Source organism: Ranitomeya variabilis, chromosome 1, assembly GCF_051348905.1.
Source record: "Ranitomeya variabilis isolate aRanVar5 chromosome 1, aRanVar5.hap1, whole genome shotgun sequence".
Lineage (NCBI taxonomy): Eukaryota > Metazoa > Chordata > Amphibia > Anura > Dendrobatidae > Ranitomeya > Ranitomeya variabilis.
The window spans coordinates 649,927,329-649,942,842 of NC_135232.1; the positions used below are offsets into that span (position 1 = coordinate 649,927,329).

At 45.5% G+C, this 15,514-nt stretch overlaps 1 protein-coding gene across 1 annotated transcript in view; it reads left to right on the forward strand.

The window, feature by feature from the left end:
• The window catches only part of EIF2AK4 (eukaryotic translation initiation factor 2 alpha kinase 4), a 138,937-nt gene that overhangs the window by 101,211 nt on the left and 22,212 nt on the right, over positions 1 to 15,514 (forward strand). The window contains exons 23-28 of the mRNA XM_077262445.1: positions 147 to 268; positions 9,669 to 9,718; positions 12,300 to 12,468; positions 13,140 to 13,256; positions 13,682 to 13,747; positions 14,332 to 14,508. Coding sequence (XP_077118560.1) covers positions 147 to 268; positions 9,669 to 9,718; positions 12,300 to 12,468; positions 13,140 to 13,256; positions 13,682 to 13,747; positions 14,332 to 14,508 — 701 coding nt within the window. The remainder of the gene's footprint in view (positions 1 to 146; positions 269 to 9,668; positions 9,719 to 12,299; positions 12,469 to 13,139; positions 13,257 to 13,681; positions 13,748 to 14,331; positions 14,509 to 15,514) is intronic.

Below are 15,514 nucleotides of genomic sequence, written 5' to 3' on the forward strand. Positions count from 1 at the left end.
CAGCCTAAATACTACATAGTAGAGCATCCTCCTAACTAAACATGTTTCCCAGACTTAGTTATAAGAATTACGTTTATACTGTTATCACTGCAGTAAAAAAAAAAGCAAACTAAGACAGCTGACTTTTCTCTATTTCTCTGGTTTAGGAGCTGTGAAGTTACATACGCCTCTGTTAATGCCTCGAAGCAAGATGGTGTCAGAAAGTGGTGAATCTGCATGTTTCATGGACCACAGTGGTATGCTTGTCACTCTGCCATACAATCTCAGGGTATGTATTGTCTCAACTATAATCCACGTCTCATTGGTTACATATTTTTTGTTTTGTTTTTCATAAATGCATAGATTACTTCATAAGAGTATATACTTGGGTAGAGATACAGTGGGTACAGAAAGTTTTCAGAACCCTTTTAAATTTTTCACTCTTTTTTGAATTTTCCAAATGGCTGCAATGAAACAAAGTTCATTTTTATCTCAATAATGTACACTCTGCACCCCATCTTGACTGAAAAAATAACAGAAATGTAGTAATTTTTGCAAATTTATTAAAAAAGAAAAACTGAAATATCACATGGTCATAAGTATTCAGACCCTTTGCTCAGTATTGAGTAGAAGCACCTTTTGAGCTAGTACAGCCATGAGTCTTCTTGGGAATGATGCAACAAGATTTTCACACCTGGATTTGCGGATCCTCTGCCATTCTTCCTTGCAGATCCTCTCCAGTTCCGTCAGGTTGGATGGTGAACGTAGGTGCGCATAAAAAGCGCAAACGCATGCAAAAAACGCATGCAAACGCAGCGGGTTTTTTCCGTCATGCGTAAGCTGATGTGGGTAAAAAAACACAGCGTTATCATGCGTTTGCATGTATTTTTCCATGCGTTTGCAGTTGCAGACGATACTCTGCGGACTCAACCGCAAATGTGAAACTAGCCTACGAGATGACGTTTGTAGTGGTCATACCCAAGTATCTCCATGAAATCAAACTACAGTCAAAACCTTCAACCCTCTTCTACTGAAGAACTTGACTGCAGGATAGGACTACATGAGTGTAACAATGAAGACATGTAGATGCTTGGTACAATAATAAATCTAAAGGGACTTTCTATATACAGTGGGTACAGAAAGTATTCAGACCCCTTTAAATTTTTCGCTCTTTGTTTCATTGCAGCCATTTGGTAAATTCAAAAAAGTTCATTTTTTTTACATTAATTACACACACCTGCCTTTCCAAATCAAGTCCTATCAGTTTAATTAAACACAGCTGGACTCCAATGAAGGAGTAGAACCATCTCAAGGAGGCTCACAAGGAAATGGACAGCATGTGACTTAAATATGAGTGTCTGAGCAAAGGGTCTGAATACTTATGACCAAGTGATATTTCAGTTTTCTCCTTCGCCTCATTGGGGGACACAGACCATGGGTGTATGCTGCTGCCACTAGGAGGCTGACACTAAGTGATACAAAGAAAGTTAGCTCCTCCCCTGCAGGATACACCCCTCTGCTGGCTCCCAGCTAACCAGTTCTTGCTTAGTGTCCGTAGGAGGCACACCGACTGGTCTGCTATTCAGACCCAAAGAATCTTTTTACTTTTACCTTTTACCGGACGAAGGGGGCGACGGATTCTTTCATGTTCCGATCTCCCCCGAACCAACAACAGGCGAGCACGGGAGTTTCACCTCTCCGTATCCTCTCCTGCGACGTGGGAAGCCACTGCCTGAGCTGATTCTAGGGGCGACGGCCCTTTCATGGGACCGATCTCCCCCCTCCCTTATCAGACGAGCACTGGAGTGTCACCTTCAGTATCCTCTTCTGCAGCCAGGCCTATTGCCGGACATCAGCCCTGTCCACCAGGTTTTACCCTCGGCTGTTCAGAGGCACAATCCAATGTGGCGTCCGAGCAGCCCCCACTGCACCACCACTATTAAGAGCGGATGGTACAAGGAGGCGGACGGTTCCTCTCCTCCTCCCTAACAAACGGATGATGGATTGAGGTTTATCCCTACACCGTCCACGCTGCACAGAACAGCGCTGAAACCCACATCCGCGGCGGCTCCATGCCGGGACGCGCAACGATGGTGAGTGGATCCATCTTCAGAGGGATATCCACATGCTGACAGGCAGCCTCAGCCACTTTCCTGTGGCCCACCTCTCTGAGGTAACGCTCTGGCCGGCTACAAAAATTTAGCCCCTGGCTTCGGCCGATGTGTAGGCCGCATCCCGGAAGTCTCCTGAAACGCCCCGCTGGTGTCGCCCGCCTGCTACAGAAATTTAGGCCCCGGCTTGGGCCTATTCAGCATCGTGTCCGTCGCTCCGCCCCCCGAGTTGGCGCTTCTCGCTCTCTGCGAGATTTTATCTACTCTGCAGCTCACAGTGGCCATCTTGGTCCACCCGGCCGGCTCACACTGAGGCAACGATTTTTAGCATTAAGGGGGCACAACCACTCTACAAGGCATTAAACGCGCAAGTATTCTCCCTTCTCAAAGGCACATGTAGTATTGTCTGGTTTGAAAGGCGCATGTCCAGTATTGTCTGTTCTTAAAGGCGCAGGTCCAGTATTGTCTGGCCTTAAAGGCGCATGTCCAGTATTGTCTGGTCTTAAAGGCGCATGTCCTGTTTTGGCTGGTCTTAAAGTCGCATGTCCCGTATTGTCTGTTCTTAAAGGCGCATGTCCAGTATTCTCTGTTCTTAAAGGCGCATGTCCAGTATTGGCTGGTCGTAAAGGCGCATGTCCTGTTTTGGCTGGTCTTAGGGTACGTTCACACAGGACTTTTTTGCTGCTTTTTTTTGCTGCTTTTTTTTATGCTAATTTAGGTGCGTTTTTTTGGTGCGTTTTTGGTGCGTTTTTTGGGTATGTTCACACAGGACTTTTTTGCTGCAGATTTTTGCTGCAGATTTTTGCTGCTTTTTTTTATGCCAATTTTCAGCTGCTAGGACACCTCATAATGGCTCTTTACACCTTACTACCAGGAACTCCCTCACAATAGATCACAATCAGGACACCTCACAATGGCTCTTCACACCTCACAATGGCTCACAATGGCTCTTCACACCTCACTACCAGGAACTCCCTCACAATAGATCACAATCAGGACACCTCACAATGGCTCTTCACACCTGACAATGGCTCACAATGGCTCTTCACACCTCACTACCAGGAACTCCCTCACAATAGATCACAATCAGGACACACCTCACAATGGCTCTTCACACCTCACAATGGCTCACAATGGCTCTTCACACCTCACTAACCACACCCCTAAGCTCTTGGCTGTGAGATCCCTTCCTGCTGGCCATGATTTTCTGCACAAAAAAAGCAGCAAATAATGCTACATGCGTTTTTTCAGCGTTTTTGCAGCGTTTTTTTCATCACCCATTCAAGTCAATGGGTGAAAAAACGCTGCAAAAACGCTGCAAAAACGCTGAAAGAAGTGACATGCCCTATGTCCAAAAAAAGCAGCAAAGCAGAAAAAACTGATCAAACAAAAAACCAACGTGTGTGCATGAGATTTCTGAAATCTCATAGGCTTTACTGGTACTGTAAAAAGCAGCTGAAAATTAGCATAAAAAAAAGCAGCAAAAAAGTCCTGTGTGAACGTACCCTTAAAGTCGCATGTCCCGTATTGTCTGTTCTTAAAGGCGCATGTCCTGTATTCTCTGTTCTTAAAGGCGCATGTCCAGTATTGGCTGGTCGTAAAGGCGCATGTCCTGTTTTGGCTGGTCTTAAAGTCGCATGTCCCGTATTGTCTGTTCTTAAAGGCGCATGTCCTGTATTCTCTGTTCTTAAAGGCGCATGTCCAGTATTGGCTGGTCGTAAAGGCGCATGTCCTGTTTTGGCTGGTCTTAAAGGCGCATGTCCCGTATTGTCTGTTCTTAAAGGCGCATGTCCAGTATTCTCTGTTCTTAAAGGCGCATGTCCAGTATTGGATGGTCGTAAAGGCGCAGGTCCAATATTGTCTGTTCTTAAGGGCGCATGTCCAGTATTGTCTGGTCTTAAAGGCGCATGTCTAGTATTGTCTGGTCTTAAAGGCACGTGACCAGTTTTCCCTGGTCTTAAAGGCGCATGGCCAGCATACCCTGGTCTTACGCACATGGCCAGTATGCCCTGGTCTTAAAGGCGCATGACCAGTATTCCTGGTCTTAAAGACACGTGACCAGTATTCCCTGGTCTTAAAGGCGCATGACCAGTATTCCTGGTCTTAACAACACATAACCAGTATTCCCTGGTCTTAAAGACGCATGACCAGTACTTCTTGGTCTTAAGGGCACATGTCCAGTATTACCTGGTCTTAAAGGCACATGACCAGTATGTCCTGGTCTTAAAGGCACGTGACCAGTATGCCCTGGTCTTAAAGGCACATGACCAGTAGGCCCTGGTCTTACACACTTGGCCAGTATGCCCTGGTCTTAAAGGCACATGACCAGTACGACCTGGTTTTTAAAGGCACATGACCAGTATGCCCTGGTCTTAAGGGCACATGACCAGTATGACCTGGTTTTAAAGACACATGACCAGTATGCCCTGGTCTTAAAGGAACATGACCAGTATGCCCTGGTCTTAAAGGCACGTGACCAATATGCCCTGGACTTAAAGGCACATGACCAGTATGCCCTGGTCTTAAAGGCACGTGTTCAATATGCCCTGGACTTAAAGACACATAACCAGTATGCCCTGGTCTTCAAAGCATATGACAAGTATGTCCTGGTTCTTAAAGGCACATGACCAGCATGCCCTCCTCCTAAAGGCACAAGACCAGTATACCCTGGTCTTAAACACGCACGACCAGTATTCCCTAGTCTTAAAGGCGCATGACCAGTATTTACTGGTCTTAAGGGCACATCATCAATCCGAAGCTGGTCACCCTAACTGAGCTCTGGAGCCTTCGCCACTCATCCCCTAACCGCAACCCATGGTTTTCTCAGACCAAGAGATTGAATCCCTCTGTGAACCCTCTGTGGCTCGGAGTGCTCGCAGGACCGAGATACATGGTCCCTCTCCTACATGGGAGCGTCCGCTAGCAGGGGCCGCAAGTGTTCTAGAAAAACGTTCAGGCGTCTGCAAAACGGAAGTTTTTCATTTCCTAATCTCTCCCCCATGATTTGTTGAGAACAACGCTGAATATGGATCGCATATTGCCTTGGATTGCAAGAGCTTCAGAAAAGGAGGGACTCTCCTATTTATACCATCAACAAATCGACGAGCAATTCAATGGACAGAAGCCGCTAAGTAGGTTGCCATACCTGGTCTGATTCTTATGGGCGACGGGTCCTTTTAAGGGCACCGATTCCCCCCACATCTTCAACAGACGAACACATGCAGTGTCGCCTCCATGTATCCTCTTCTGCATCCAGGCCTAATGCCAAACAACCTGCCCTGTCCACCCGGGGACCTCAACTCTGGGGATGTACAGAGGCACACATCTTTGGCGTCCGAGCACCCCCCTTTGTATCAATTTAGGGGATGATGCAAGAAAGCGGACGATTCCTCTCCACGTCCCTGTTAACAGAATGGTGGATCGAAGGTTCCTAATTTTCTACTCTGCACGAAGATGGCAAGAGGCCTGCTGGTTGCAGCCCCGCATTCTGCCACTTGGCAGTCTAACTGGGTGGAATTTCTTGTGGTATACCTACCAGTATCCCTGCCCGATGTATCATCAATTAAAAAACCACAGACGGTCGGATAGCAAATCTGGTTCGTTCTGTCTTGTGGCTTCGGGTTCAGCGCTCTACCCTTCTTTAGCGCCACATGATGTTGCTTGACCAATAGTCTCCTGGTCAGAGACCTTATCTACTTCAATTCAAATCAAATCTTCTGAGCGGGAGACTAACAAGGGATCGTATTTTTTCTACAGACCAATCCAGCAGTAGAAGCATTGTCCTGGACAGTCTAGATCTAAGAGATCTTGGTTTCACGAAGGAGAAAATGAAAAGTATGATCATTCCTGGACCTCAAACTTCTAACAACCTTTGACAAGGCCCTCCTTTTTCAGATGCAGTTCCTCCGCTCAGCCATTACTTCAACAACAACAACAACAAAAAAAAAAAAAGTGGAGTTTTCTGGCATCCTTCGACATTCGGTTTTCTTACCCTCACATGCCTACTTTTTTCCCCTCTACAATTATCACTTCTCCTTTCCATTCGCGAACAGCATTTTCAAGTCACGACCTCGCCCTTCAGCCTGGCTACCGCACCACAGTGGTCGCAACGCTCATAGCAGTTGTCATGTGCTTCTTGCACCCTAGAAACATGGTCGTCCTGCCCTACTCGGTCGACTTTCTAGCCACTCTACAAGGACTACGCTAAGTCGTCTATATCACTTACAATACCCTCTCACTTGGGCTAGCAGCTAAACTTAGACAAGTTTTTTCCTCATTCCCAGCCCAGCAGATCCTCTTTGACGATGATCCTGCACAAGAAGGATGGTAATTCTCTCTCTCGAGTCAAGGTCGTGGCCCTTCAACACGGAGCTTGTGCACTTGATCACTCATTCCCTCGGTTCATTCAATTAGCTAGGAGGGTTCTGAGCAATAAGACGAAAACGGAAGTAGTTTTCTTTTGCTCCGCTCGTTTTCAGCAAGTCAATCAGGCTTTCAAAAGGTAGTCTCTAAGCTCCTTCCTCATCCAGAGCCTTCTTCTGGTCCAATGGTTATTAGGGATACCAATGCCCGTCTTCTTCTCCCGATCATTTCTCTGGGGATCCGAACAGTACGGCTAATCCTACAGCAGGCCCACTGCCCTTAGGCGGGTCAACCATCCGTCTTCAATTTGGATAATGCCACGGCCGTGCCATACGTCAATCATCTCGCAGGTACCACAGTCAAGCGCCATGGTCGAGGTACCTCGCACTCTCTGATGGGCCGAGATCTATCATTCGGTGATCTCAACAGTACATGTACCTGGAGTAGAACACTGGGCGGCTGACATATTCAGCCGTCAGGGTTTTCTCCTCATGTGAGTGGGAACTTCACTCGGAAGTCTTCCTTCACATCTGCCTTCACTGGAGTACTCCAGATGTAGGTCGGATGGCGTCCAAGCTGTACGCCTATGTACTCCAGTTCATGGTTTGGCTTCAAGATCCAAGTCCATCGCAGTGCATGCTCCGTTTCTTCCACGGTACCAATTTCCATAACTCCTCTTCCACTACGTCTTGAGATCTTTTTGGAAGCAGAAAAGGCCCCCAGTGATCCCGGGAGACCCGCACTGACCATGTCAGGTTTTCTCGCTTGCGGTACTAGTATTTCTCCGTCTTATTTCGTCAAAACTGGAAATATGGACCTTCTCGCAGGGAGCCTTCACCTGTAGTTCTTCCCTACCGCGTACCGTTAGATCTGGGGGACCTTAATGGTCCTGGGGATCTTACAGTAGACTCCTTTTTCGATCCAGAAAGACTTTACTATCAGGGAAAGTCACTCCCCTTTTTTCTCTGCGTTCTTGTCATCCTGATGAGTCTTCAGAGCTTGCCACTCTGTTCCTTTCAGTCTTTTTTCATTATTACCATCAATGCATCGTTGCCCTCAAGCCATCCCCTTCCCTCGTTGCCAAGGTGGTTTTGTATTCCCACTGTTGCAGGGGCATCGTCCTCTCATCTCTTTCGGCTCCAGTCCACACAACGGAATGGGTTCTCCATAATCTGGAAGAAGTGAGTGCTCCAAGTGGGTACGTATCGAGGACTGCGTCCTTCCGAAGGTTGGACACTTTGCTTGGGCTTCTCGATGGTAAGCAGGCTTCCCGACGGTCACAGGAAGGGTTTAGCCGTGTTCATCGGCCACGTTAGCCTGGTGGTTTCTTTTCACCATCCAGGAGTCCTTCCGTGCTAGATGTCAGCCTATCTCCCTGTCTCAGGGCTCTAGGCACCAGGCGTCGGCATGCACGACCGCAAGCTTGCGAATTCCTCCAGTCCGCATGCATTCTTGAAGCACTATAATTCACACACTTCCACAGATGTGAGTCTGGGCAGGCGGACTTTGCAGGCCGCCTTGGCGCACTTGTAAGTAGCGGTTACACGGCCTGATCTGATGTTGTCCCCACCCAGGGACTGCTTTGGGACGTCCCATGGTCTGTGTCCCCCAATGAGGCGAAGGAGAAATAGGGATTTTTGTGTACTCACCGTAAAATCCTTTTCTCCGAGCCATTCATTGGGGGACACAGCTCCCTCCCTATTATTAGTTGTATTTGTTTTTATCATTTGATATGTTATACTCTCATATATAATGTGACATGCTATACGCTTATATGTTGTTATTGATCTCCTACTGCTTTTGCACCGAACTGGTTAGCTGGGAGCCAGCAGAGGGGTGTATACTGCAGGGGAGGAGCTAACTTTCTTTGTAATACTTAGTGTCAGCCTCCTGGTGGCAGCAGCATACACCCATGGTCTGTGTCCCCCAATGAATGGCTCGGAGAAAAGGATTTTACGGTGAGTACACAAAAATCCCTATTTTCTTTTTCTATTAAATTTGAAAACATTTTACATTTCTGCTTTTTTCAGTCAAGATGGAGTGCAGAGTGTACATTATTAATGTGAAAAAAATGAACCTTTTTTGCTTACGCATGATGGAAAAAACCCGCTGCCTTTGCATGCGTTTTTTGCATGCGTTTGCGCTTTTTATGCGCACCCGTTTGATATTTCCAGGAGGGCATGTCACAATGGGTGTCTAAATCAGTTTCTCAACATGTGCAGGTCGAAGTACGCAAGCGCATCGAGCGCATGCATACTCATGCGTTCCCATAGACAGTAATGCGGTTTTTTAATGCACTCATGCACATGCCTGCGCATATTTGACAGAAATTTGCCGCCTCAAAAATTGCAACATGGTGCGTTTGCTGCACCCAGCCGCACATCACAAAAAGACGCATGCGTAAGCAAACGCGGGCGAATGCATACAGACGCATTCACCTGCGTTTACAATGTTAAAGATATGAAATCAAGACCCATGCGGATGTATGCGTCAGAAACACTGCGGACACAACCGCAAATGTGAAACCAGCCTTAGAGTAAGGCTGGCCATACACTTTAGATAGCTGTTGGCTGCACCATTGTTCAGCTGACCGTTGGCACTCCTGACTCCACTGTTCACATGGACTCTCAGCTTGGCGGAGTGCTCCTCTGTTCCATACAAGGGACCCGCAGCCAGAGTAGTCTCATCTGATCCTAGGAAAAAGGACAATGTCAAAGGACAATCAGGACACCCCATACACATTAGATGATTGGCTGATATTGATGCGTTTGGCTGACTATTATCTATGAGAGAACCACTGCCACAATCCTCAGCCAGCAGCTTATTCCCTACAGAACAAAAGGATCTGACAGGGAATTGACATGATCTGTCGGAGGACAGTCTGAAAAACCCTATATACATTAGTTGTCCGGAATCTGTGGGTTTGACTGACTTTTATCTAATATGTATGAAGGACCTAAGGAATTGTATTACCTTTTTGTAAATGTCCTTTTGTCATAATGATCTTTTAACATTTGCATATACATTCACACATACTAAATGGGTTTAAAAATGATCCACTATCCCTAGCTGAAAATCATACAACAGTTCCCATAATCATGTTGATAGTTCATAATCATAGATCAGCCTCCTAATCATCTTCTTAGCCTATAATCATAGAGTATCTGCCTTTTAATGCTGTGGTTTTTGTGTTGTTTTTCTTTTTTTTTCTTTTAGATCCCGTTTGCACGTTTTGTTGCACGGAACAATGTAACGAACCTGAAAAGGTAATCTGTCAGGATTCACATCAGCCCTCGTATGAAAAGTATTGCAGCCAGAAAATGGAGGTGTTGCTTGTAGAAGCCAATAAGATCTAAACTTGGGCTCTGGATAATGGCTTAGTGGGTAGTATTGTTACTTTGCATTGCTAGGGTCCTGGGTTCAAATCCAACCAACGGCATCATGTTATGTCTTGTGTGTTATGTGTGTCTTGTGTTTCTGTGAATTTTCTTCCACACTCCAAACACATCCTAATAGGTGCAGCGTCGGACTGGAGCACCTTGGGCCCACCAGAGAAAATCATTCTTGGGGCCCGCTATGTAGCTGCATAGAAATAAATACAAGACCACCAATCGTGTGGTAAAACACGCTAATATCAGGGTATAATATAAGGTAGTACACGCCTTAATTATGTACCAGGGGTTGGGGTAGCCCCCCTCATAGAATATAAAGTAGCCAACTCATAGAATATAAAGTAGCCCCCTCATAGGGTACAATGCAGCCCCCTCATAAAATACAATGCAGACCCCCTCATAGGGTATAATGCAGCCCCCTCCACCCCCATCATTGTCCTCATCACCACCTCCATCATTGCCTTCTCACCCGCCACCCCTATCATTGCCTTTTCCACTACCTCTATCATTGCTATCTCCCCCACAACCACCATCATTGCCCATTCCACCACCTCCATCATTGCCTTCTCCCCACACCACCTCATCATTGCCTTTCTCCCACCACCCCCAACATTGTCCTTTTAACCACCTGTGTCATTGCTTTCTCCCCACCACTCCCATCATTGCCCTCTCCATCTCCTCCATCATTGCCTTCTCCTCCACCACCCCAATCATTGCCCATTCCAACACCTCCATCATTGTCTTCCCGCCACCACCATCATTGTCTTTACCACCACAACCATCATTGCTTTCTCCCCCACCACCCCATCACTGCTCTCTCCATCACACACATCATTGCCCTCTCCAATATACACACAGAACCGCACCACTCTCCCGCAGACAGACAGACACCCAGCACCACTCACCTGTCCGCATGTTCCCCACAGCACATCCCGGCAGCATCTTCATCGCCTGCAGCTCTCTCTCTGAAACAGCCGCGCTGTCATCCAACTGCTGCTGTGTCAGACAGGAAGCGCCAGGCAGGAAGCAGGACTGCATCGGAATCCTTGCAGCTCCGCTCCGCTGCTATTGTCTGCCGATTGCCTTCAGTTTTAGCCGCCCTGCAGGGGCCCACCTCCGGAGCCCTGATGCAGCCGCTCCGGCTTTACATGCGGGCAGTGTTAGCCTCAGCTTGCGGCTAACGCTGCCCGCTATTAAAGTGAAATGAACATTCACCCCTCTCCACGTCCATGGGGGCGTGGAGAAGCGTGAATATTAATTTCTCTTTAGCAGCGGGGACAGGCTCCCATCTCCAGCTGCTGCTCCGCTGGCACCACGTGAGCCACTGTGACTCACGGGCCCCATAGCATCTGGGTGTGGTGTGCCGCTATTAGCGACACACCACTGGCTGGGGGCCCCTGGAGCAGCGAGGGCCCTAGGCAGCTGCCGACCCTTTATGCCAGCAGGTGTAAGTGTTTGTGCCACCGGAGAATCCTCCGCTTCCCCCGGTGGGCCAGTCCGACCCTGAATAGGTGAATTTTGTGTGTGGCCCCATGGGGACAGGGGCCGATTTTGAAACATTACTCGTATTTGTGCCTAATGAATTGCAGCTTTTTATTTATAGAATTGTGCAGATAGCAATTTGTCTCTTACTGCATGAAAAATACTTATAAACTGCTTCTTAGTGCTGATCTAGGTTTAGGGGTGTACAGTCAGCTACCATGGGGGATTTTGATAGGCCAGGCAATGCTTCCTGGGGAAGAAATGTGTGCAATTTAACTCTCTTCCACATTGATGCCACTTATTTGGAATTCGCTACCTTTTATAAGTTAAAGGGAACCTGTCAGTGGGATCAACCCTGTTAAGCCATTTATATGTTGGTCATAGGAAGCTAAATAACATGATACCTTGATATCTGCAATCCAATGTTTTATCGCAGAGAAAGCCACATTTTTCTTAACCTGTAAATGAGCTGTTAAGATCTATGGCCTGGACATAGATCTGCCTGAGAATCTGCCTCTAGAGATTATTATAAATGAAAGGTGGTGTTTACCAGTTATGTAATGACTGACAGTCTGCTCTCCTGATCTGCATGTCTCACACTGGTAATGCCCCCTTTCAGTTATAATAAGCTCTGGAGGCAGATTCTCAGGCAGATCTATGTCCGGCACATAGATCGTAACAGCTCATTTACATATTAAGAAAAGCATGGATTTCTCTGCAATAAAACATTGGATCGCAGATATGAAGGTATCATTGTATTCGGCTTCCTATTACCTGCATGACCATATAGATGGCTTGGGAGGGTAGATCCTACTGACAGATTCCCTTTTAATGTACGTCCCTTTACAAAAGTTGAAACCAGGGTCTCCTCCAAAAGGAAGAGGCCCCATAAGCATACAGCTGTTTTATGTTCTTGTCCCTTGTCTTGGCAGATGTAATATAGGTTATAACTAAACCATATATGTATTCACAGATACTGCATTGAACGAGTATTCAGACCCCGGAAATTGAACCGCTGTCACCCAAAGGAACTCACAGAATGTGCATTTGATGTGATCACCTCATCTGCGAACAGCTTCTTACCAGTTACGGAGACCATGTATACTATATATGAGATTATCCAGGAGTTTCCAGTTTTACAGGTATGTTTCTTTTACATTAAAAAGCTGTTCTTTTGGTTTTATATCAACCTATGTATAGGTTTTGGGTTTTGTCAGTTCTGAGTTGGCTTTTGTGGGTATTCAGATCAGAAAGATCCTAAAAATACCTGTGGTGCCACTATTAATGTGTGACGGATGATGCTCCGTCTGCACAACGTATTGACACAGTTCAGCAATACTCGGATATGTCTCAGCTGGTTTGATTGCAAAAATAATTAAGACATAAATGATCTTTGCCAAAACTCACAAATTTGTGGTGAAGCCTCATGCTGATAACATTTTTGGCCAACCAGCACTTGTACTATGCCCATACTTATAATACAGTGGTACAATTCTAAATTGTCGTCAGCTGTTCCTCCTCCCAAGTATGAAAGTACTTTATATGAAGTGCGTTCTTCCTGCAAACCACCATAGTTTTGTGGTGCAGTGACCACCACTGTGGTCCTCCTTGGGATTATTCAGGTACGGACCACCTCGCACTGGTGTCATTGAGGCCATCCCAGTAGCGGAGATGAACGGCTTTTACTGTTTTGTAGAATTCATTGAGATGTAAATGACTATAGAAGACCATTTTGAGGAGGGGGCATGAGCATTATTATTATTTTATTTCATGCTCGCTCATTGGTGAATTCTGACTATCTTTTATTTTATAGGAGAGAAATTACAGTATTTACATAAACCACACATCTTTATTGAAAGCCATTTTACTCCATTGTGGCATGCCAGAAGATAAACTTGTGCAAGTGTACAACATTTTGTATGATGCAATGGTGAGCATTTTTTTTCTGCTTCAACTGTCTTGCCCGACTCTCTATACATAAGCATTTGGCTGTGCCTGGGGTTCATGTGCTTGCATTTCATGGGGGAAGAAAGGTGTCTGACAGTGGCTCGTCTCCCCTAAAAATAAAAGGATCAGGTGCTGATATTCCAACAGACTGAACCCTCTCTCTCCCTGACCTCATCTATTGGGGGGTCTGGAGACTCCTATTTACATTAAATGGCTGTCTAGTCACACTGAAACTGTTAGTTTCATCCAACTTTTATCTAGTGCAAGAATATGTGAAAGTAGAGCATTTTCTATCTTTCTCTCTCTGCGTTTTCTTCTGTCTCTCTGCTCATGCGCACTCACCTTTTATTTATTTATTTTATTTTACTTTTATTTATGCTTTAATAATGTTTGCTTTATTTTCTGCAGATTGACAAACTTACTAAAAGGGAAGTGGAAGCAAAATTTTGTAACCTGTCACTTTCGGTGAACAATGTAAGTACCGTACATCCAGTTAGCATCCCGCTACAGGTGCCTAGTTATGTTATTAGCTAGTCGTTCTCATTACCAGATACTTTGAGATCAGACCATTTCAGCTAGATATGCAGGCTGTCTAATGTTTATGGGAGTACTCAAACTGGGATCATCATGTCCCCTGGTTAGAAGCTTGTCCCCTGCCTTCTATAGCAGATAAGACAGTATCACACTGAAATTATTATGATGGTTTCTTCTCTTTTTTTTTTTTGCCCATGTTACATTAATGTAAAATTGACCTACACATGTATTCTGAACCAATTTGATCATTCTATTATACTGGTCTCCCAAATGTACCATAAAGGGAAACTGTCACCCCATTTTCCCACAAACCTATCTGTAAATAATTACATGTTCAGTGAAACCTTGGTCGTCCAGTTATTTTATGTAGCCCTAATCTTGTAATGAAGACACAACAAATAATAATGTGAAACGGTAAGTGATTAATTCTCTTTCCGTTCTTGTTGCTTGATGATGTATGCAGATTCTCTGCAATGACCATGTTATATATCTATATATGTAGTATATTATTGTAATCTCTTTAGTTTCAGTTGAATCGTCTTTATAAGTATATTGAGCAGAAAGGAGAACTTCAGGAGCTTGGATCTATGCTGACTTCACTGACCAAGCAGAAATCTGTAGTAGGTGTGCTGGCCAAACAAGGCCTAAAAGACCTGGAGGAAATTAATGGACTTGTCAAGAAGATGAACATTAAGCTCCAGGTTAGAGCTGTGATGCCATGTATCTTTAGCCTTTTTCCATGTTTTGTTTTTGGCTACTTTTACCTCTTGAATTACAGAATTTAATGTCCAAACTTTGTGTTTGCTCCATACATTGTTATTATGCTCAAGCTGCCAGACTATAAAGTACTTTTGTCTATCGCTTCATTGGGAAACACACAATACCATGGGTGCTGTGTCCCTCAATGCAGGTTCCGCGAAAGACAGAAAAAAAGATTTTGTGTACTTACCATAAAATCTATAACTTCACTGCGGGACACAACACCCATGGTTTCCTGTGTCCCCCAATGAAGGATCCAAGAAAAAGATGTTTCGGTGAGTATCCCAAATCTTCTTTCCCTTAGCACTTCATTGGGGGGACACAAGAAACTATGGGTGCTGTGACCCCCCCAATGAAGGCGCCGAGAAACAGATTTTATGTTGAGTACCGCAAATCTTCCTATCCTGCCAATGCAGCGAGGGGCTGTCTTTGCTCAGTGCCAGATGATCTTTATTTTCACATAACTGGGTGCTGGATAGAGACGGTGCTAATCAATTTTTAGGAACCAGTCCAGTGACCCAATTTGTGATCTCTGTCTGCTGGACAGGAGCCCAGCACACTACTCTCAGCATCCTCAGCTCTTCTTTTGATTAGTTGGCTTGTTATAACATCATTGCAGTGTGATGCTCATGTAATGTCAGACCAGGTTGGCTAATCGAAAGTTGGTATGAGCCATAGCTCCCCAACTCTGGTCCTCACTGTCCCCCAACAGATCATGTTTTCAGGATTTCCTTAGTATTGCACAGGTAATAATTCCATCGCAATACTAAGGAAGTCTTTGAAAACCTGTCCTCACAGACTGACGTTGGGAAACACTGGTGTAAGCAATTCTATATGCAATAATTAGGAGACCCCCAAATTCTCAGGAGTATGTTACCAAATATGTTCATTGTTGACCTGATTACTACAGCCGGAATGAAGATCCTGGTCACGTTGTAAACCAGTCAC